The 24,242-nt window shown below is 43.2% G+C and overlaps 1 protein-coding gene and 1 non-coding gene across 2 annotated transcripts in view; one reads left to right on the forward strand and one right to left on the reverse strand.

Moving 5' to 3' along the window:
- The window catches only part of TAFA4 (TAFA chemokine like family member 4), a 172,761-nt gene extending 158,153 nt beyond the window's left edge, over positions 1 to 14,608 (forward strand). Inside the window, exons 4-5 of the mRNA XM_036267438.1 lie at positions 10,451 to 10,575; positions 14,597 to 14,608. Of these exons, the coding sequence (XP_036123331.1) occupies positions 10,451 to 10,575; positions 14,597 to 14,608 (137 nt within the window). The remainder of the gene's footprint in view (positions 1 to 10,450; positions 10,576 to 14,596) is intronic.
- Positions 6,574 to 6,679, reverse strand: LOC118633699. Its single transcript, XR_004960242.1, has one exon. It is a non-coding gene; the product is annotated as a U6 spliceosomal RNA (small nuclear RNA).
- Positions 14,609 to 24,242: the final 9,634 nt, after the last annotated feature.

Raw genomic sequence — 24,242 nt, forward strand, 5'->3', positions numbered from 1 at the left:
TAATTTATTTTTGTTACAGATGTTTCTCCTTTTTCTCCCATTGACAAACTCCTCCCATTTCCCCCCCAGCCCCACCCCTTCCCCAGCATTGTTGTCTATGTCCATCGGTTATACATATATGCATATAAGTTTTGTGGTTTAACTTTTCCCTCCTCACCCACCCCCTCTTCTGAGGTTTGTAAGTCTGTACCCTACTTCTATGTCTCTGGGTCTATTTTGTTCATCAGTTTGTTTAGTTCATCATATTCCACAAATAAGTGAGATCATTTGATATTAGTCTTTCTCTAATTGGCTTGTTTCACTTAGGATAATACTCTCCAGGTCTCTCCATGTTGTCTCAAAGGATAAGAGATCTTTCTTACAGCTGCATAGTACTCCATTGTGTATATGTACCCTGCTTTTTTATCCACTCATCTGCTGATGGACCCTTGGGCTGTTTTCAGATCTTAGCTATTGTAAATAGTGCTGCTATGAACATGGGGGTACATACATTCTTTCTGATTGGTGTTCTAGGCTTCTCGGGCTTCCTAGAAGTGGGATCACTGGGTCAAATGGCAGTTCCATTTTTAATTTTTTGAGGAAGCACCATATTGTTTTCCGTAGTGGCTGCACCATTCTGCATTCCCACCAGCAGTGCACTAGAGTCCCCTTTTCTCCACATCCTTCACCAGCACCTCTTTGATGATTTGTTGGTGGCAGCCATTGTGGCAGGTGTGAGGTGATACCTCAAAGTCGTTTTAATTTGCATCTCTGTGATGATTAACAATGTTGAGCATTTTTTCATATGTCTCTTGGTCATTTGTATGTCCTATTTGGAGAGGTGTTTATTTTGATCCTCTGCCCATATTTTGATTGGGTTCTTTGTCTTCCTTTTGTTGAGTTGTCTGAATACTTTATATATTTTGGAAATTAATCCCTTACCTGTTGTATTGTTGGCAATTATGCTCTCCTATATAGTAGATTCTCTTTCCATTTTGATGGCTGTTTCTTTTGCTGTGCAGAAGCTTTTTAGTTTGATCTAGTCCCATGTGTTCATTTTCTCCTTTGCTTCTTTTGCCTTAAGGGTTGTATCAGTGAAAATTCTGCTGCGTGTGATGTCTGAAATTTTGTTGCCTACATTTTCTTCTAGGATTTTTATGGATTCATGAGTCACATTTAAGTGTTTTATCTATTTTGAGTTTATTCTTCTGTATGGTTTAAGTTGGTGGTTTAGCTTCGTTTTTTTTTTTTGCATGTAGCTGTCCAATATTCCCAACACTATTGAAGAGGCTGTCTGGACTCCACTGTTTGCTCTTGCCACCTTTGTCAAATTGAGCATATTGTCTTGGGTCAATTTCTGGGTTCTCTGTTCTGTTCCATTGCTCTATATGCCTGGTCTTCTGCCAGTACCAGGCTGTTTTGATTACAGTGGCTTTGTAGTATAATCTGCTATCTGGTATTGTGATCCCTCCTACTTTGTTCTTCTTTTTCCAGACTGCTGTGGCTATTCAGGGTCTCTTTTAGTTCCATATAAACTTTTGGAGTATTTGTTCTACTTCTGTGAAATATGTTGTTATTTTAATGGGGATTGCATTGAATCTATAGATTGCTTTGGGTAGTATGGACATTTTACTGATGTTAATTCTTCCAATCTATGAACAAGGTATACGCTTCTACTTTTTAATATCTTCTTCTATTTCTTTTTCCAATGACCTGTAGTTTTCTGTGAAGAGCTCCTTTACTTCTTTGGTTAAGTTTATTCCTAGGTATCTCAATTTTTTGCCAAGATGGTAAGTGGGATTTTTTTTTCTCTTTCTGTGAGTTCATCATTGGTGTATAAAAATGCCATCAATTTCTTGATGTTAATTTTGTATCCTGCTACTTTGCCAAATTCATGTATTAAGTCTGTTAGATTTTTTTTTCTTATCCTCACCTGAAGACATTTTTGCATTTATCTTCAGATACAGTGGGAGGGATAGAGGAAGGAAGAGAGAGAGAAACATCAATGTGAGAGACACACATCGACTGGCTGCCACCCACATGACCCCAACCAGGACCAGGGACAAACTGCAACCGATGTATGTGCCCTTAGCAGGGACCGAACCCTGGACTCTCTGTTTCATGGGCTGACACTCTAACCGCTGAGCCAAATTGGCTAGGGCCAGTCTAGTAGATTTTTGATGGAGTCTTTAGGGTTTTCTATGTACAATATCATGTCTTCTGCAAATAATGACTTCCTCCTTTCCAATTTGGATCTCTTTTATTTTTTCTTCATGTCTAATTGCTGTAGCTAAGACTTCCAGTACTATGTTAAATGAGAATGGTGAAAGTGGGCATCTCTGTCTTGTTCCTGTTCTTAAGGGAAATACTTTTAGTTTTTGCCATTGAGTATGATGTTGGCTGTAGTTTTTTCATACATGGACTTTATTATGCCGAGACATGGTCCCTCTCTTCCCACATTGCTGAGCATTTTTACTGGAAATGGGAGCTGGATTTTGTCAAAAGATTTTTCAACATCTATTGATATGATCACATGGTTTTTATCTTTCATTTTGTGGTGTATCACATTTATTGATTTGCAAATGTTGTACCATCCTTGCATCCCTGGGTTGAATCCCACTTGCTCATGATGAATACTTTTTTTTTGTTGTATTGCTGGTTCCGATTTGGTAATATTTTGTTCAGGATTTTGGCATCTGTGTTCATCAGGGATATTGACTTGAGTTTTCTTTCTTTGTAGTGTCTTTTTCTGGTTTTGGAATTAGGATTATGCTGGCCTCATAAAATGAGTTTGGTAGTCTTCCATCTTCTTGGATTTTTTTGGAATAGTTTCAGGAGAGTGAGTGTTAGATCTTTGAATGTTCAGTAAAAATCCCCTGTGAAGCCGTTCGGGCCTGGGCTTTTGTTTAATGGGAGTTTCTTGATTACATCTTCAGTTTCCTTAGTTGTTATTGGTCTGTTCAGGTTTTCTATCTGTTCCCAGTTCAGTTTTGGGAGACTATGTGTTTCTAGAAATTGGTCCAGTTTACTTAGATTGTCGAATTTGTTACCATTTAATTGTTCATAATATTTGTTAATAATTTGTTGTATTTCTGTGGTGTCAGTTATTATTTCTCTTCTTTCATTTCTGATTTTGTGTATTTGGGTTCTCTTTGTTTCTTGGTGAGTCTAGCTAAGGGTCCATTAATCTTGTTTATCTTTTCAAAGAACCAGCTCTTTGTTTCATTGATCCTTTGAATTGTTTTTTTGGTCTCCATGTCATTTATTTCTGCTCCGATCTTTATTATTTCCTTCCTTTTACTTGCTCTGGGGTTTTCTTTTTGTTTGCTTTCTAGTTCTTTAAGTTGTGAGGTTAGATATTCTGTTAGAAATTTTTCTTGTTTCTTGAGGTAGACCTGTAGTGCTATGAACTTCCCTCTCAGAACTGCTTTTGCTGCTTCCCATAGATTTTGTGTTGTTGTGTGTTCATTTTCATTGGTTTCCAGGAAGTTTTTAATTTCTTCCTTGATCTCTATAGTAACCCATTCATTGTTCAATAACATGCTATTTAGCCTCTATGTTTTCAAATGTCTTTGCATGTTCTTGTTGCAGTTGATTTCTAGTTTCATGCCATTGTGATCTGAGAAGATGCTTGATATGATTTTGATCTTCTTGAACTTGTAGAGACTTAGTTTGTATCCTAACTTATGGTCTATCTTTGAGAATGTCCCATGTGCACTTGAGAAGAATGTGAATTCTGCAGTTTTGTGGTGTAATTCTCTGTAGATTTGATGTAGCGCTTTATTTAGGGTCTGTGTTTCCTTTTTAATTTTTTGTTTAGAAGATCTATCCAGTGATGTCAGCGGGGTGTTGAAGTTCTCTGCTATGATTGTATTGCTGTCAAATTCTCCTTTGAAGTTTTCCAAAAGATTTTTAATATATGTTGGCGCTCCTATATTGGGTGTATATATGTTTACCAAGGTTATATATTCCCGTCGGATAGATCCTTTCAATATTATTGAGTGGCATTCTTTGTGTCTAGTTATGGTCTTCATTTTGAAATCGACTTTATCAAATATGAGTATTGCTACCCCAGCTGTTTTTTCCTTTCCATTTGCTTGGAGGATTTTTTTCCATCCCTTCACTTTCAACCTATGTGAGTCTTTTGTTGTGAAGTGGGTCTCTTGTAAACAACATATATGTGAGTCATGCTTTCTTATCCAGTCAGCTACTTTGTGTTTTTTTATCGGAGCATTCAAACCATTTACATTTAAGGTGATAATTGATATGTACTTATTTATTGCCATTTTTGTTTAGTGTGGTTCTATTTTTCTTCCTACTTCATCTACTAATTACAGCAGTCCTTTTACATATCTTGCAGTGCTGGTTTGGTGTTAATATATTCCCTTAGCCTTTTTTTTTTTTTTGGTCTGGAAAGCTCTTTATTTGACCTTCTATTTTGAACGATAGCCTTGCTGGATAGAGTAGTCTTGGATCTTTTTGTTTCTTGGTGAGACTGGCTAAAGGTCCATCAATCTTGTTTATCTTTTCAAATAACCAGCTCTTTGTTTCATTGATCTTTTGAATTGTTTTGTTTTTTTATTCTTTGTAGTTTATTTCTGCTCTGACCTTTACTATTTCTTTCCTTCTACATGCTCTGGGTTTTCTTTTTGTTTCCTTTCTAGTTCTTTAAGTTGTAGGGTTAGAAAGTCAATTAGGAAATTTTCTTGTTTCTTGAGGTAGGCCTGTAGTACTATGAACTTCCCTCTCAGAACTGCTTTTGCTGTGTCCAATAGATTTTGTGTTGTTGTGTGTTCGTTTTCATTGGTTTCCAGGAACTTTTAATTTCTTTCTTGATCTTCTTGGTAACCTATTTGTTGTTTAATAACATGCTATTTAGCCTCCAAGTGTTTGAAGGTTTTTGTTGTAATTGAATTCCAGTTTTATTGCATTGTGATTTGAGAAGATGCTTGATATGATTTCAGTCTTCTTGAATGTGTAGAGACTTACTTTGTGTCCTAACATGTGGTCCATTTTTGAGAATGTCCCATGTGCACTTGAGAAGAATGTATATTCTGTAGCTTTGGGGTTAAATGTTCTGTAAATATCAATTAAGTCCAACTGATCTAGTTTTGTCATTTAAAGACTCTGTGTCCTTGTTAATTTTTTGTCTAGAAGATCTATCCAGTGGTGTCAGTGGGGTGTTAAAGTCACCCACTATGATTGTATTGCTATTGCTCTCTCTCTTGAAGTCCTCCAGAAGTTTTTAATATATTTTGGTGCTCCCGTATTTGGTGTATATATGTTTACCAGGGTTATATCCTTTTGTTGGATTGATCCTGTTAATATTATGTAGTGACCTTCTTTGTCTCTTATTATGGCTCTTGTTTTAAAGTCTATCCTATCATATATGAGTATTGCTACACCAGCTTTTATTTTTTTAAATTTTTTATTTATTTTTTGTTAACAGATATTTCTCCTTTTTTACCCCATTGGCACCCCCTTCCCACCCCACCCCCGCCCCGTCCCCGGCTTAGTTGTCCATGTCCGTTGGTCATGCATACATGCATATAAGTTCTGTGGTTTATCTTTTCCCACCCCACCCCCTACCCCCTCTTCTGAGGGATGTCAATCTGTGCCCTACTTCCATGTACCCCCATGTTCATAGCTGCACTATTTACAATAGCTAAGATCTGGAAACAGCCCAAGTGTCCATCAGTAGATGAATGGATAAAAAAGCAGTGGTACATATACACAATGGAGTACTATGCAGCGGTAAGAAAGAAAGATCTCTTATCCGTTGAGACGACATGGAGGGACTTGGAAAGTATTATCCTAAGTGAAATAAGCCAAGCAGCAAAAGACAAATACCACATGATTTCACTTATATATGGAATAAAATGTACGCCAGCTTTTTTTTTCATTTCCATTTGCTTGGAAATTTTTTTCCATCTCTTCACTTTCATTCTTTTGTTTTGAGATGGGTCTCTTGTAAACAGCATATATATCGGTTGTGTTTTCTTATCCAGTCAGCTACTCTCTGTCTTTTTATTGGAGCATTTAAGCCAATTACATTTAAGGTTATTATTGGTAGATACTTATTAGTTGCCATTTTTATTTTATGCCTCTGTTTCTCGCCCCCCCCGCCCCCCCCCCCCCCCCCGTCTCTCTCGTTTCTTCTTCTTTTTACAGCAGTCCCTTCAGCATTTCTTGCAGTGCTGGTTTGGTGGTGGTAAATTCCTTTTGATTTTTTTTGTCTGTGAAGCGCTTTCTTCCACCTTCAATTTTGAATGATAGCCTTGCTGGATAGAGTAGTCTTGGATTCAGACTCTTGCCTTGCATTCCTTTGTATACTACATGCCACTCCCTTCTGGTCTGCAGTTTCTATTGAGAAATCAGCTGACAGTCTAATGGGAACTCCCTTGTAGGTAACTTTCTGTCTCTCTCTTGCTTCCTTTAAGATTCTTTCTTTGTCTTTAATGTTCACCATTTTTATTATGATGTGTCTAGCTGTGGGTCTTCTGGGGTTCATCTTGCTTGGGATTCTCTATGTTTCCTGGACTTGTGTGAATTTTTTCTTCACCGGTTTAGGGAGGTTTTTTGTCATTATTTCTTAAAAATATGGAATACTTCACAAATTTGTGTGTGATCCTGTGTAAGGGCCATGCTAATATTCTCTGTATTGTTCCAATTTTAATATGCGTGCTGTCAAAGCAAGCACTTAATATATATTTCTATTGATTTTTTTTTTTTTTTAGAGAGGAAGGGAGAGATAGAAACATCCATGTGAGAAACATCTATGAGCTGCCTCCTCATCGCCCCCTACTGGTGATTGAGCCCTGAATCTGGGCATGCGCCCTGACTGGGAATCGAACAGGGATGATGTTCAATCCACTGAGCCACGTTGGCCAGGCGAGGTTGGCATCTGTATGTTTTTATAAGTTAGGAAAGCATGAGGACTTTTAAGGATTTTTTTTTTAAATAGAAGACACTGTCTCATTTAAAGTATGTTATGGTATTTGTAACAGGGGAAAAAATGTATGCCTCCTACAGTTATTTTCCTGTGGAGACAAGGCCCAGGTAAGTGGGCAGGTGTACTCAGGAGTTATTTTAGTAGAATCCTACTTCTGGGCCCTTTGTCTCCGCTGTGGCCCTGCTCAGCGTGCACCGAAATCTTCAATTTCCCGACTGTTTAATCACCTTATTCACACCCGGGTCAAACTCTTAACAGTGAGTTCCTTCATCAATCTTTAACTCCTAAAGGAATTCGCAACTTTTATTTTGGCTATTGTGTTGGCTCTTGTCATGTCTGTTTTTTCTGAAAGAACATTTGCTATCAAGTCTTTCACAATGAAGCTCTATCATGGATAAAGTGTCCACTTCTAGGGGCACCTCATTCAATGTATCCTTCTCTAAGATACGAAAAAGATTTTTAAAAAATAAAACATCTCAAATCCAGTGCAGCTTGCTATTTTAAGGAGGCTCCTGTGAATCTGTATTTGGAAAGTCACTTCATATTTTCCAATTAAATGAAAGAAAACTGGTGAATAATTTCACAAGAGTTTGATTGTACATACTTCTTTATTTAAACACATTTTATTTAAATCTTCAAGCCAAATACTAGGCAAATAATATTATTTTTTTGTACTTAAGACCTGGCATATTTTTTTGGTGATGAATGCCTGAATACATCATTTTTTTCTCCTCAAGCTTCTTTTCTAGGGTTTGGCATCAGAATTACCTTGGTTCCCATGACCCCTATAAGGAAGCACTGATATTTTTCTGCTGTGAAGTTGAGATAATGTGATTCACTCTATTTCCTCTGCAAAGAATTAATTCCCAGATTTCTCAGATTTCTCACCTCACTCACACCTTTCAGACTCCTTTCCACCTGCATTCTTTTGTAATCCCCTGGCAGGCTGACTCAGGTGCGCAGGCCGCTGGCTTCCTGCACTGCCTTGCCCACAAACACTGCGTGGCTCCCCACTGCGCGGAGGACCGTGTCTAATCTCAGACTGGCCTCAGGAGTCCCTGGGGACTGCTTTCTAGAGCATGCTCCCCAGCCGAGCGATGGCCTTGCCCAGGGTGCCCGTGCTGCCTCCCCCCGACCACGCGGTCTGCGGGCTTCCAGGTCAGCCGCTCACTGCCGCAGTGTCTCCTGGCCCCGCTCGGACACGTCGCTGACCATCTGTCCATCACCGCTTCTTCTGACTCTTCTACGTGGCCGACTCCTTTGAAGGGTATCTAGCCCCCCTGCTGAGTGAAAGCAAGTGTCTAGGGAACAGTTTTAAAGATTAAAAAAAAAGTATTTTAAATTCAGCTTTAACTCTGTGTAAATATAACTAAGCTCTGTCAACATTGATAAAACTTCTCCAGTCCTGCAGATGGTATTTTAAATTAAGGGTTGGGAACCATCTCTTATTTATCTTTCTATCCACTTGGGTATTCAGAAAATAACAAATGAGTGGTCAGCACAATAAATATGGTCAGACACTATGGAGCACTTATTAATCTAAATCCTTATAAATTGTGGCATCGTAGAAAGACGGGTGGAGAGAGAACATTAAATCTAATACCTCCTCTCTCATTTGACTCACTTTATGGAAAGCTCTGGTGTTTATTTCTGGAGACTTCTGCATCCACTTCCTGCTTCTGAAGGTTGTTGGGACAATCAAAAGAGGAACAGTAGATAAAAGTGCTTTGAAAATGACAAAACTCCATCTAGTTTGAAGATGAGATTATTGTGGTAGTTGGGGCTGAAAAGAATAAACTTTCTCAGGCTTTGCCCCAATGTGTCCATCCACTCAAGCCTCTGACAAAATCGTAACCCACCTAGCCGTCCTCCTTCCGCAGTGTTGGCACCGTCTGATGTACATAGCAAAGGGTTACCCTAGATCACAAACCGTCTCGCTCCGGTTGCTGGTTTCGATGGGACTCCTGGGACAGGAGCTCAGGATGTGGCCAGAATCCGGAATGGGGGCCACTCTTCTGCATCAGGCTAGACACAGTATCTGACCACGTCAGCTGACAGTGAAACCATCCTGTGCCCCATCATGCCACACTGCATTTGCCTGATGAGAGGAGCCTGCGTGTCCTGGCTTGCTGTGTCACCTACTCTTGTCCTGGCTCTATACAAGGACTTGTTTCTACTAGAGATCCCTGGTGTGAGGGATGGGCTCTGTGCAGGATGGGCAAAGTAGGTACACAGTTGTTCATGTGGAAAATGGAAAATAATACAGTTATTAATAAATAGTAATACAAGAATACACTGTTTCACGTACTCCCAACTAGAGACCTGCTTTTGCCCACCCGTAGTTAAAGACCAGAGCGCGGCTGCGGAGTCAGACGGCCTCCATGCAGTGTTGCTGGGCTTTTCTCAAACCAGGTGACTTTGGATAAGTCACTTAGTGCCTCTGGGCCTTGGTTTTCTCTTCTCCATAGAATGAAAGAAAATAATTTTTAACCTCAGGGTTGCAGTGATATTGAGATTGGAAAATGCAGGGAAGCCAATGAGCAGCATGCCCAGCCCTCAAGACAGTGTCGCTGTTGAGATTTATGAAGATTTGCTTGAATTTGAGTTTCGAACTTCTCAAGTAGTAGTAGTTTGTGTGAAATCCATTGGGGATCTTTCCTATCAGTGTTGCTGTTTCAACAAGAAAAATAGGGCTAAGATCCTCCTCATTTCTCCCCACCCTCCCAGCGCCTGGCCCCAGCGTGTTCTCCTGTACCTGCCTCTTTAAAAACCAGTCACAACCCTTTCTGTCCTTTGGATCTGTGGGAATAACAAGCCGAGTTGATGGTGCTTCCTCACTTCCTTCTTCTGCCTCCAAACCCGGAGAACTGAGATGCTAGTTTCTGCTTTACAGACTTAAAACAAATCATGTTACTGGCCAAGCGCTGCAGGGGCAGTGAGCTGAGGAGGAAGTGAATTCACAGGTGAGCGGGCTGGGCTGGGCTGTGGGCCCGGGAGGGGCTGCCAGGCCCCCGCTTGCAGTGCTCGGCACTCGCTGAAAGCACGTGGGTGCGAGCACCGTGTGTCGGGACCCCTTTCAGCCTTTGCTATTTCAGTGTTTGCTATTGGCAACAAAAAGCACGAAGCGTAACAACTCGGCCCTATCAACATGCAACCTACAACCACAGATGAAGACCACAGTAATAACTGACGTTTTCTGAGGACATAAGTGACGGACCCAGAGTCAGCCAAGACTTTCACACGAATTAGTTTCATCCTCAATCTCCTGTGGTGTGGTTCTGTTTTTACCCCCATTTTTCAGATGAAGAAACTGGGGTGGAGAGGAGGGAAATAATGAGGCCAAGGCCATTTGTAAAAAGTAGCACAGCCAGGTTCAAACAAGTCAGGACCCCCCTGAAGTTTGAGATCTCACTAAGTATACTATAATCAATGAGGTCAGTGTACTTATCCACACTGAGCTTATGTTGTCCACATTCGGAGGCAGAAACAGTGTCACAAACCTTTGCCCTTGTTTTCCAGCTTCCATCGTGATTCAGAAGCGGTGGTGTCACATGCACCCTTGTTTGGAAGGAGAGGACTGCAAAGTGCTGCCAGATTACTCAGGTTGGTCCTGTAGCAGTGGCAATAAAGTCAAAACTACCAAGGCAAGTACAGACAAAGCAACTGTAATGTGCGCCTCCAGCACTGTGAACTGTGGGTCCCCCTCATTGCACCCGGCCGTGGAGGAGGCAGTGTTATTTTATATTGGCAGACTCGCGTGGGCAATGCCACCCGATCTGTGACTCATGGAGTTTCTGAAAAGTCCTTTTCCAGCATCACTCTGTGTCGGATTATATTGAGTAGCCACTAGAACAAATAACCTGGTGTAATATTTCATATCCAGGACAGCAGAAGGTCGTGGAGTCACTGTTGGTGGAGGAGGGAGGTTAACACTCCCATCATTTCTGTGGGCTCCTCTTCTTAGCCAATCCCTATTCACTTCCAACCTGTGTACACCCCGTGTGCTTGCTGTGCAAACCCAGCCTTGAAACAATTCCACTGTCCTTTTCACATTGGCCATTTTTCCTAACCCCTTCCTGAATAAACATTTTGGAGTTACCAATGACCTAGGGTCTTACATCCATTAATGATAAAACTTTCTTTCATTGTCTTCCCTATAGACTAAGAAATAACATTTCAGAAAATTATACAGGTATTGATTTTTACATATAAATATGAAACAAAACCATGAGCACAAGCCCACTGTGTTCCAGAAGAGACTGTTTCTAAGTAGCCTCTTGTGACAGCCTCTCACTGTTTACATGCAGGTGGAGAGGGATTAGCAGGGAGCAGACCATTAGGGGCATTTGGCTCTGTGTGCTGGGGATGGAGTTTGCTCCTGCTAATCCCCACGGAAGTGGCATTTCATTCGGCCCTTCGCAAAGCTGTAGAGACAACACAGTTCCCTAGGCTGTCATGATAATTAGCTTCTTTCTTTCAGTGATACGCCACCTGAGAATAATGTCAAAGTTGTAAAACTTGGTTTCCTTTATTAATCCAAGTCCGTGTGACGTGGACTGCATAAAACATTTTATGTCTTTTATGGATCTCATGCGGATACAGTAAATTCATTTGTGGAGCTATGGCAGCTTCTGTGTGGAGCACGGTGCCCACGGAACCTGGTTCTGTTCTTAGACTCGGCGCTGACCTTCCGTGTGAGGCAGCAGTCCCGTACAGCAGCACCGGGCCTCCCTGCAGGAGGCCCTGCATAACCACGCAGCTTCCAGTTTCCTTCCACAGTCCACGGGCGACAGCATCCAACGTGGAAGGGCCGCAGAGCAAGAGTGTCTACGCTCAGTCACTAGGTCCGAATCTCAGTTTCCATTGAAATGAGATATGTAAAGAGTAAGCCGTGAACTCGAGCTATTAACAGCCTTAGATGAAGATACGGAAACGAGAGGAGACCATTCCCTAACCAGTCATCTGGTCTTTCCCGAGTATAACAGGGTGGCGTGCACTCTCTTCTACCTGTGTAGTCCTCAGGGTCCCGAGGGAGGGTGCAGCGGTTTCCTGGGGGAAACAGGACTCTGTCTGCCCTCCGCCGCCACCACTTCCATCGGCTTACTGACCGGTGCTGCGCCCTCTGTGCGGTATTAAGGCTCCTCAGACACTCGAGACGTCTTAGCACAAAAGCCAGCCATTTGCCAGAGCTTTTTGTTGTTTGAAAATAAAAGTAATTCATATTGAATTTTCATAACTTAATTTTGTGATTTTTACAACTACTAAAGGTGAAGAACTGTATCTTTAAAGCAGTTGTTCTCAACCAGAGGCGATTATGCCCTCAAGGGGACATTTGACAATGTCTGGGGACACTGAATTGTCACACGTTGGGAAGGGGGATGATAGGGGCTCTTGCTTCTGAACACCCCAAAGTGCCCCCCATAACAAAGAGTCATCTTGCCCCAATGTCAGTAAGTGCTGCGATGGAAGAATTCTGCTGTAGAGGACAGTGCATTTGTTTGGCCGCTCTTTGCAGGTGTCCTGCCTGATTCCTGTAGTTCATTTGGTCCTTCAAGGTTCCTAGTAAATGTCTGAATGTTTCCAATATTCTACATCGAGCAACCAGAGGTAGGAGTTAGAAATTTAAACAACAGGGTCCTTCTTCAACATCTCCGTCAACCTCAAGATCTAAGATGACCAAGTCCTGGAATTCTCCTCCATGGCCCTCTGATGGCTCCTTTCTCTCCATCTCCTGGGCGCCACCTTGGGCCGTCCTCGTCCCCTTAGTGTTATAATAATTTACTGATATCAGCGGCTACTGAAAAACCATCATGGGGACTTGTTAAAAGTGCTTTGAGCCCCACCGCTAGGGTTTTCTGGTGTAGTAAGCCTAGGACGAGGCTTAGAAAACGAGGGTGACAGAGTCGGGGTGATTCTGATGACCAGGCCTTACGCAGGAAGCACTGATTTCTCCGAGCGCCCACCTGCTCGCCCTTCTGGCCTAATGCTCTGCTTTCTGGGCCGCCGGAGCCTCCCTGCCCAGGTTCTTCCTCGAGGAGAGATCATGAATGGGTCCCCGTGGGTAACAAGTGGGAAGTACAGAGCATAGCATTTGGGGTGGGCCTTCATTTCCACTCACCCGGCGGCCCGTGAGTTTCCAGCCCCATTACTTTCTTCTTCATCTCTTCTCTCCTCCAAAATTCCACTTGTCTTTCCAGGTCCAGCTGAGATGACTTCTTTCCCCCGAGGTCTTGTCTTTCCTCATTCGTACAGCCAGAGAGTTAAATACTCAGGGTACCCTGTCACAGGAGATGGGAGCTGACATTGTCATGTTAGCAACCTTTATGCACCGAAATTTCAAAGTAACCACTGAGCTCGGTATACAATCAGCAAAGTCAAAGTCTTGGAGGAAAATTAAGCCTAAAGTATCTTCTCCAACTTTCAGTGCAGATAAACTTCAAAAGGAGCTGGTGTGGACAACAAGCCTCCTTATATAAGACACCTTCGGAAGTTCCCTCCTGGCTGGAGGTCCGCACTCGCTGTGAGCGCTGTTCGGGCATGTGCATGCAGATGCACGATGGGTCCAGGAGCCGCATTTCCTGAGCTAACCACACACCAGGCCCTGGGCCATGCCGTTCAGTGCACGGTTCCACGTGCTCTTCACTGCGACCGAGGGAACAGTGCTGGTTCTGCCCATCTCAGAAGATGACCAGCTCAGCCAGGATTTCTAAGCCAAAGGCTGATACCTCTTTCAGTCACATCCTTCATCCTATTTGTCAAAAGTCCTGCTGGCTTTGCTTTTCATCACTTCAGTCAAAGTGATTCCTTTGAGGTGCAGCTGCCCAGGTGTCCCTCAGTCAGAGAAAGGCCACATTCCCTGCATTGGCCTGGGGCCCCCTTGCATTCACCCCTCTCTCCACCTGCAAGGCTCTTCCTGCAGAGAGTCGGGGCTCCCTCCCTCCCCGAGTGTCTCCTCAAATATCTCCTCCTCTGGCAGTCCTCTGTAAACAGCCTTCGACCCTCCTGCCCTGTCTTTTCTCCGTTATACTGATCGACTCTTCTCCATAGCACATGTCACCTTCCGACGTTCTGTCTATTTGCCTGTTTGTCCAGTGCTTTCCTCCAGGATAGGAGCCAGCCAGCTATGGCTTGCCAGCCCAATCCGGCCCTTGGCCTCGTTTTGTTTGGCCTGCAAGCTCAAAATGTGTTGTACATTTTTAAATGGTGGAAAAAAAATAAAAAGAAAAGCATATTTCATTACACATGAAAATAATATGAAATGCACATGTCAGTGTTAATAAATAAAATATTATTGGAACGAAGCCATGCCCGTTAGTTTGGCTATTGTGTTGTCTATGCTGCTTTTGTGGTGGAAGGTGGACCTGAGTATTTGTGACAGTGACTAGGAAGCCTGCACAGGTGAACATCCTTCTGTGGGCCCCTATGGAGGACGCCCGCCCGTGCTGGGCTGCTCCTGAGGACGGGCAGCGCGTCTGTTTCGTTTGCCGCAGTGTCCAGCGCACACGGAGGAGCCGCTGCGCCAGTCGGGAACCTGGGCTCTGAATAAACACCCGATCAGACTAAAGACAAGGCGTGATGGCTGTGCTATCGAGTAACATAATTACTTTGAAAATATTTTTATGGTGTAGACACATTAAAGTCTTAAGCTTTTCTTTTTTCTTGTAGCTGGTGTCTTGATTATCTAACCTGTAAAATTTCTTACATAAAGTAATCAAACTATAGAAACTGTTGGTCTGTTTTCTTAGATGTTAAGTGATGAGACTGGGGTGTTTAAAAATGAAAAAATCAACAAACTTTTTCATGGATATATGTTTCCAGTAAATACAGCAGTTCTATAAAATACCTAAAATTCAAGTTAACTACACTAATAAGTAACAAAGGCAACATTTTGGTCTTGACATATGCTGATTTTTTTTTTATCCTCACCCGAGGACATTTATCCATTTTTTGTACAGATAGAGTGAGAGGGAGAGATAGGAAGAGAGAGAGAGAGGGAAACATCGATGTGAAAGGGACACATCGAGTGGCTGCCACCCACACGACCAACCAGGGCCGGGGACACACTGCAACCGAGGTACATGCCCTTAGCGGGAACCGAACCCGGGTCTCTCCGGACCGCAGGTGGACGCTCTAACCGCTGAGCCAAACCGGCCAGGGCGACATATGCTGATTTTAATCAGCATTCATTAGACAAAATTTAGCACCATTTACAAAGCATGCTCAGCATGTGCGAATTAACCTGATGGGCCTTGCATATAAGTAATCTGATGGGCTTTTTATAACTCCGCAAATACAACATGAGGACACACTACTACACTGTGGGAGCCTTCGTGTATGTTTCCTTTGCAACCTAAATGCAGAAGTGGAAAGAACTGTTTGAAGAGCTGATTTGGTGAAGTTGGTTATGGATAAAGGTGCAAACTACCAACTGTACACAGTGACACAGTCAGGGGTGTAGAGGCTGGTGGCAGGAAGGGTTCTGTTTGGTGGGCATGGGCTATTGGATACTCACTATTGAATTTGTTACAGGTCACCCGGTAGCAAAGGAGGTGTGTGTCAGTCAGTCTTGGAAGAGCGACAGGATGCAGGGCTTCTTGTTTGGACTGTGGTCCTGGCCACGTTGTGGGAAGCTGCCTTGGATTTCAGCAGCATCATCTGTACATCTGTGAGCTGTGAAGAGTGCGTTCAGTTAACTGCCCCACCCTCTCTGCTTCGTGATTTTGTTACATCGATTATAACCACGGCTGCCGTACAACTGACATCCTGTCAGGAGCTCCAGGAACACACCTCCAAGCCACCCTGGGGGACACACCGCAGCCTGCAGAAGGGGTCGTCACCAAAGGACTACTGGGCCTTCCGTTTCTTTCTGCCCTTACAAAGGAGTGTGGATCTGGGTTTCACGGGGCCTCATCTTTCCTCGTTGAGCATTTCCTTTAACCCTTGCATTCAAGTGGTTCGGAAGGGATCTGTATCACAAAACACAGTTGCAGATGTAGGTTAATGAACTCCGATTATCTAATGAAGATTTATTTGATAAACCTTGAAGAATAGCAGGACTTATTGGGGTTATCATGTGTGCATTTGATTTTTGCTTTTGATGTTTGAAATGTTTGTGTTTTAAGTTAGGCTACAGAAATAAAATGTGAGTATTTTAACTTCAGTGCACCATGTACTGAGTGCTAAGGAAGCCTATCAGCTTCAATATTTTATAACCAAAGGTGTCATGACATGTTCACAAAAGAAACAAAACCTGTTGGACTTTGTATGGCTTGTGTCGTCATAGAGGTAAACCATTTAAAATATGAAAGAGTCTCTGTTTAGATCAAGGGTGAGTTCTTAGATCCTGTTTATGTCAACTATTAAAATGTTTTAACTCCTAGGCTGGAGTCGTGAAATGCTGAATTTTTAGACTTTAAATTATTTACTCTTAACTTCACTCTTGCCCTACTTATTAGTCACTTTATTTCTTTAATTGTAAGTAAACTCTGATTCATTTTTTTGGTTTAATTTGCGGCATATGTGTCCCCAGAAGCTGTCATGCAGAGAAAGCCTGCAGATGAAAGCAATGGACCCAGATTTAAATGCATAATGTTATGAAAACACATTACTATAATAATATGGAATAGATTTTATATATTAAGAAATGCCAAAAACATACTTTCTGTACTATTAATTATTCCTGTCTTCTCACAGTCATGGGGAAAATATTACTATAATGTTTATAGTAGTAACAGTTACATATATTTAATTATATTCTTGCAAAAGGAATGGAAATAGATGATATCCATTTGTTCCCTAGGTTTTGTTTGAATTTGACTGAGTGGATGCTTATCAGAATTGTTACTCTCATAGTAGTAAGTAAAAAATTCATTCTGCTGATGGCTTATGGCATATCAGTTTTTGTGACTATTTTATTGTCTTGTTTTAATATCCTGGCTTGCACATTTAAAATACTTTTTTCTTCATTAATTTTTAGAGAGAGAGGAAGAGAGAGAAACATCGATGAGAGAGAACATCAACTGGCTGCCTCCTGCGTGCCCCACACTGGGGATCCGGCCCACAACCTGGGCATGTGCCCTGACTGGGAATCGAACTGGCGACCTCTTGGTACATGGGTCGATGCTCAACCCTGAGCCACACTGGCTGGGCTGGACTTGTATATTTTAAATGCAAAAGTGAAAAATAACTTTAAAAATAATGTTTAATGTTAGGGATGTGAACTTTATGAAAAACTTCAGACCTAAATATAGATCGCTACTTTATTTCTTCTCCCAAATCTATGTTGCCCTAATGAGATAAAGTCTAGGGATGAGTTTAGATTTATGATGTTTTATGCGTACTCTGCTGCCTTTAGTATGAGACCTTCCTTTGCAAGAAGAGAGTTCAAGTTCACTACACTTTCTAGTACATGAAGCAATGTCTTAGTCTTTACCCACACACCTGATCTTTACCCCAAATAAAATCAAGTAAAAATGACACCACTTCACCTTGAGGTGCATTTCTAGGTCGGAAACTACTTCCAGGGAATAAATGGTCCATTTGGGGAGAGGGCAGGTATCAAAGCTGCCATTCACCCATTATTGCTTCAGAGTACATTTTTTTTTTTACCTCTTTCAAAGGTTAGCCCTGGAACCGAGCCTTCCTGAGAAGCATTTTAATGTTATCATTCGCAGTCCTTTTCTCTCGGGGAGTGGATAGGACACTTCTGTGTTTCCAGAATCGAAAGCACAGATGCCAAGGGCGTCAGGGGGATATCCATTCTGCGGGCATCGGGCCCTCCGTTGTGGCCCATGTGACACCTCAAACACGGCCCTGCCCAGCAAGGGCTGCGACTCAGCCGGGCTCACGGAAGGAAGCAGCCGCCGCCTCGATTTCACAGCTGCCCCTCAGGTCCCGCTGCCCTGAGCAGACACCTTTCTAGTCTGTCCTTGGAGAAGAGCAGCTCTGTCCACTCATCAGTTCAGCAGACACAGCGAACCTTCCGAAGACCCCAAAGCTCCTGGGGAAACTGTCTGCCCTGGTACCCACAAGTCCATTTTTCTTTTCAACCTGGGAGAGCTTATGGACATTCCCATTTCATAGAAGAGAATTGGGACCCAGTAAAATTAAACTTGCCCATGCTCACACAGAATGTTACTATTGGAAATTATACAGTGAGGAATTATGAAAAAAGACAGAAAATTGTAGGTTTGTTTTCCTTTGAATACTTTTTTTTTTTTATCCTCACCCGAGGACATTTTCCCATTTTTTGTTCAGATAGAGTGGGAGGGAGAGAGAGAAAGAGAGAGAGAGAGAGAGGAAGAGAGAGAGAGAGATCGATGTGAAAGGGACACATCGAGTGGCTGCCACCTGCACGACCCAACCAGGGCCGGGGACAAACTACAACCGAGGTACGTGCCCTTAGCGGGAACCGAACCCGAGTCTCTCTGGACCACAGGCCGACGCTCTAATCGCTGAACCAAACTGGCCAGGGCAATATTTCTTAATAGCATATACTGTCCTGTGTTCCGGGTGCCAGGAGAATGTGCCGCACAGGGTCTGGCCAGGCCCGCCCTGCTTCCTTGGGCCAGAGCGGCCTGTGTCCCGCACCCACCCTCTTTGCCAACACACATGAACAACGTCACGCGGACAATATTGTAAAATTGGGTAAAATATGCACTATTGAATTTCTACATAAATTTAAAAGAGTAACTTTTTTTTTTTTTTATTAAAAGAGAATATTGGCCTGGGGTGAAAGAAAAAATAGAAATTGAACGCTCAGAGTTGGACTCGACTGGAAGCAGCTCTCAGGTTGTATGTCCCACTGTAGGTTGGCAGGACACCAGCCCTTCCTGTGGAATGTTTGCTCAAGATGGCGCGAGGGCAGACATCGCCCCAGCATGGCACGAGGGCTTCCAAGGCCTTCTGAAGACGCCTGCAGGACACGGAGCTGCCAGGTCGACACCGTCAGGGGGAGGAGACGGCAGCCCCTCCGATGGGCGCAGATCCCCGGTCCAACACGGTGACTGTTGACCAGCTCCCCTCGTTTGAACATTTGCCCATACTATGGAATTTTTTGAAAGAATGTTGGTGCTCACGGTTGAGAAATGACTCCTGAAAGTGTCAATGGAAACAACCTATTTCATAGATAAATTCTCCAGCACTGGAAAAAGTTTTTGCACAGAATTCTTTGTGATGGGCTGTTAGGGACCCCCTGACCCAAGATGAATCCGATGCTAACCGTACCACGTCGGGTCTCTCTGAAACAGCAAATCATTATTAAGAATGGCACCTAAAGCGCGTGAACTCGTCTACACCAGTGTTGCCAGACGACAGCCCGCAGATCAGACCACGCTGCCTGCTTCTGCAGACACATTTCTAGGGACTCGCTGTGGCCTTTGTCCATGTGTCGTCTCTGCCACTTTGGCAGTTCATCAGCAGGTGGATTCGCTGTGGGAGGAACCACATGGTCCACAAGGCTAAAATACTCCGATATTTTACAGAGAAGTTTGCCAATTCCTGTTCTCTGTGGGGGAAGGACATGCTGTTCTTCTCTGTGTGTTCATGGGACACTGTAAGCTGGTGACAGAGTTCAGGTGTGGGAGGCAAACACCCCTTTACAGCTTTCTGGAACGGGCATAATGATATATATACCTTGAAGGAGTTTTTAAGATAATTTTATATCACCTTGGTCAGTTTGGCTCAGTGGTTAGACGTTGGCCCGCGGACCAGAATTGTGGGTTTGATTCAGTCAAGGGCACGTACCTTGGTTGTGGTTCGGTTCCCGGCCCTGGTTGGGGTTATGCGGGAAGCAGCCAGTCGATGTCTCTCTCTCTCTCTCTCTCTCTCTCTCTCTCTCTCTCTCTCTCTCTCTCTCTCTCTATCTCTCTCTCTCTCTCCCCCTCTCTCCCTCTTCCTCTCCCTCTCCCTCTCTCCCTCCATCCCTCCCTCCCTCCCTCCCTCCATCCCTTCCACTCTATCTGAAGATATATAGAAAAATATCCTCGGGTGAAGATTTAAAAACATTTTTTTTTTTATCAAAAAAACTCTTAGCATGGTGACTAGCAATTAAGCTCTTGAGAAAGTCGTGCCTTATGAGAATTTGGGGTCCGAGTAGTCACCGCATACAGAAAGAGAACCACACACGGGCCCTGGCCTCAAAACTCGGACGTAAGGTCTGAGTAGACGTAACTGACAGACTTGGGGCCACATAGGACTGATCTTCAAGTCTTTTGTCCCTGTTTCCCAGTCAGCAAGGCTCTGAGAAAGCAGAGCTGGGGCAGACTTGGAAAACACCGCCAGGATCATTGCTTTTCCTTGACCTGGCCTTTCGTGAGGCGGAAGGTTGACAGCGCTGTGCTCGCTTCATGGCAGGGGACGTCCTGGTCCCGTGATGCCATCTGTGGGAGTTGGCGCGAGACCGTAAAGCAAGACGAGGTCCGCAGGCGGCCTGACCAGCGGTGGGGAATGCGCTGCACCCCCAAACACCTTCTGGGCTTGTCTTGTGAGATGAGCCCCATCCAGCAGTCATTTCAAGTCACAAAGCGACGTTGCAAAGAGAACCTTTGAACAAAAGGCCCCTTAAATAATTGATGCACTGTTACCGCAGTGCGGTGGGCAGACTGTGTAGTATTGATTTGGGCTGTGAACAAAATTAGGCTCTGCAAGCCCATGCTTTTGGCTTTTCCTCTCCAGTCTGGGGCTGTGAATATTCACAGCCGGTTATCTGTTAGGAATGTGACACGCTTTCTGCACGCTGTTCATTTGGGCCTTTGCTCTCTGTGGATAGGGTCCCTGACCCACCCTTTAATTACCAGTTTTGGCTCTCTTAATGAAGAGTTATCAAAGTAGTTCAGTAAACTGAATTATTAATTGAATAACCATAATTAACGACCAGGGTATGGGAGCAAGAAGTGAACTTTGGTCCTCTACTTCCAAACCTGAAATCTTATTCTCAGTAGTTCGGTTGGGTCTCTGAACTTCCCTGCCCCCTTTTTGAATTTCATCTTCACCTTTGCTTTGTTACATATATTAAGTTCAACATTCAGTGTTTTATAGACCATCCAGGGACACCATAGAAAATAAAATCATGCCCTTGCTAAATTAGCATTGCAGTAACTGAAAAGAAAACATAAAAAATAATCCATAGTTTCTCTCTCGAACACCCACACACAAATCAATAGAGTGGACTGCTTAGGTCAGCTCAGTGGGCCAGGTTGAAATAGGAATCAGGACAATACTTGGGAATATTTAAATATTTATGAGTGCTACATATCTGGCAGAAGACTGAAACAGATTCTTAATGCCACAGTAAAGACCCTGCAGTGGAACCACTAAGTCTCAGCTTGAGAAGAGTTGGTGACAACTCTAGCAACTGTCAAAGTCAGAAAAATTGGTATTTGATGCTGCCACGTGCTATTTCAATCACCGTCTTCCCTGATTCACTACCTGAGCACAGCCGAACAGCAAGGATGGGAGGGGATCTTTAAAATATATTGTTTGATATGCTCAAGGGAAGGGGACTTTGTCTGCAGAAAATATGTAGGTGGCTCTGATTTGGGGATGTACGCACTGGGGCTGTGGCCAGAGGGGGGAAGAGAGAGATTCCAGTGTGTGTTTGGAGGGCGCTCAGCTCACTGCTGCTTAGACAGAAGACTGGTGTAGACAGTCCCCATTGGTTACTCCATTTATCTTCCTGTGGTTTAAAGACACGTGTCGGTTCCTCTTCTCCCACCTTACACCTCAAATGCCAAAAGGGGTCCAAAGTGGGGAGGGGTCTGTTCAGGCTCAGAGGAGAGCATGGAAGGCCAATTTACTCAACAGAAAAATATTTATAAGAATTAATACATTTGACTATGTAAAAAGCAAAATCTGTACATGGCAAAATCACACAAACCAAATTAAAGTTCAAACAGAAAACCGTATTTACAGCTTTTATGACAGGCAAAACATTAACAACCATCTAAACAAAGCTTTTACAAACTAGTTAAGAAAAGACGAACCTCAGTAGAAAAGTATAGTAGTTCACAAAAGAATAAATGCAAAAAGGCCAGGGTGGCAGCTTTTGATGAACAGTCGGGATATAAGAGTCTTCTGTGTGTCCGCCGGGCCGACAGTCAAATGAATGCTCACTCAGGCAGCAGTGTCTGCACCGCACACGGCAAGGGCCATGCAAGGAGTGTTTCTTGACTCAAGGTTTCTACTTATAGGAATTTAGGAATTAAGAAGCCAAGTGGCAGGAGCAAGAATGTGAATCACAGAATTTTTCATAAGAGCAAAACATTAGAAAGCCTAAATAACCATCCAAAGGGCCTGTAACTCAGTTCTGGGCAAGAAGCATTCCATTTAATTGCTGCCAATCACACCCAAATGCCTGGACAAAGAATTAAGTCACCCAGCAAAGCTCGCAATGGTGGTGAAAGGCAGACTAGCTAAGGACCTTAACACTTAAAAGAACCGGCCTGGCCAGTGTGGCTCCGTGGATTGAGTGTTGCCCTGTGCACCGAGAGGCTGCTGGTTTGATTCCCAGTCAAAGCACCTTCCCGGGCTGTGGGCTTGATCCCCAGTAGGGGGTGTGCAGGAGGCAGCCAATCAATGTTTCTCTTTCATTGATGTTTCTATCTCTCCCTCTCTTCCTTTCTCTCTAAAATCAATAAAAACATATTAAAAAAATAAAGAACCAGCACGAGGTCCTGGTGTTTGTTGATGTTTTTAGGGTGTGTGTGTGTGTCCTGTGCACATGGCCGGGGTGTTTAAGAAACCTGCAACCGAGAAATGCCAAAGGGTGTGAACAAAAAATAGTCCCTAAAAACCTACTTTCTTTTGCACAAAGTACTAAGAAGGGAGCAACTGAAGAGTGCATAAACCTTTAACCATATCTGACTGTTCTTGAGAGCACACTATGAAAACCGTCTGTAGCCCCCTTTACCCCAGTGGGTACCGCAGCAGGGTAGTCAGTGCGTGGAACCCTGTTCTTCATGCTCCTCTCACACAGTGTTGGGTCTGTCCACCCTTGCAGGGCCTGTGGATGAACTTGGGCTTCCCCAACCCTCTTGCATCTGGAGGTGTGTCCCTCCCCTGTGTGGCTTGCTGGCTAATAGGTTGACTAGCAGCCCTGTCTTCTATGTTCCCTACATCAATGAGGCATCACCCTTTCCTCACAGAGCCTGTGCATAGAGCTCTGAATTCCATATTTTCTCACCCAAAGTAATGAGGTGCCATTCCCTCCCCTGTGGGCAGAATCTTGAATTTTACCCCCACCCCACCACTACAGTAAAGAGAGGGCACCCCTGCCCTCTGGAGCCTGTGGGCAGAATTCTGAATGCATCCCCTCTGCAGGAAAATGTGGCATCCCCCAGGTGTGTTGGTGCTTAAAACCCTAACCCTGTCTTCTGTCCCCATCCTGCAGTAATGAGGTAGGTCCTCCCCAAACGCCTACCACCAAGGAGGGCTGATGGCTGTCATCTGGGCAATACGCAGCTGCAAGGCTTTATAAACTTTCATTTGAACAATGACATACCAGAGTGAGTCAGGACATGCATTTTGAACCTAATAGGTTAACTAGCAGCTAAAATAGAAGATTTAAGTAGGAACCAGAATATGATCAAATAATATCCATTATGTCCAGGATATTGTCCAAAATTGCTCACCATATAAAGAAAAAGGGAAATCTTAACTCAAATGAGAAGAGGTTTAACAGATGCCAACACTGAGATTATATAAATGCTGTAGTTTTCAGACCAGGATTTTTGAGTAGCTGTCATGAAAATGCTTCAACAGTCAATTACAAATACTCTTGAAACAAATAAAAAATAGACTATCTCAACAATGGACTAGAAGATACAAAGAAGAATCAAATTTAAATGTTAGAACCAAAACATACAATAACTGAATTTTTTAAAAATGCTCTCACTGGATGGGTTTCACAGCAGAATAGAAATAAGATAGGAAAGAATCAATGAACCCAAAGATAGATCAATAGAAAGCATCCAATCTGAACAGCAGAGGAGATAGATTGAAATAAAATAAACAGCCTCAGGGACTTGTGATAGAACAACACAAGATCTAATGTTCATGTCTTCAGTTTGACAAACAGGAGAAAGAATATGAAACTAAAAAAAAATACCTGAGAAAATGTCTGAAAATGTCTCAAATTGGGCAAATGACACAAACTTATAAATTCAAGGACACATGTGTGAACATAAATTTTCATTTCTCTGTGATAAATAGGAATACAATTACTGCATTGCATGGTAAATTTATGTTTTACTTCATAAGAAAAGTTGCCAAACTTTTTGAGTGCATTCTCATTCTACATTCCCACCAGCGGTGT

Source organism: Molossus molossus, unplaced genomic scaffold (genome assembly GCF_014108415.1).
Source record: "Molossus molossus isolate mMolMol1 unplaced genomic scaffold, mMolMol1.p scaffold_m16_p_18, whole genome shotgun sequence".
Classification (NCBI taxonomy): domain Eukaryota; kingdom Metazoa; phylum Chordata; class Mammalia; order Chiroptera; family Molossidae; genus Molossus; species Molossus molossus.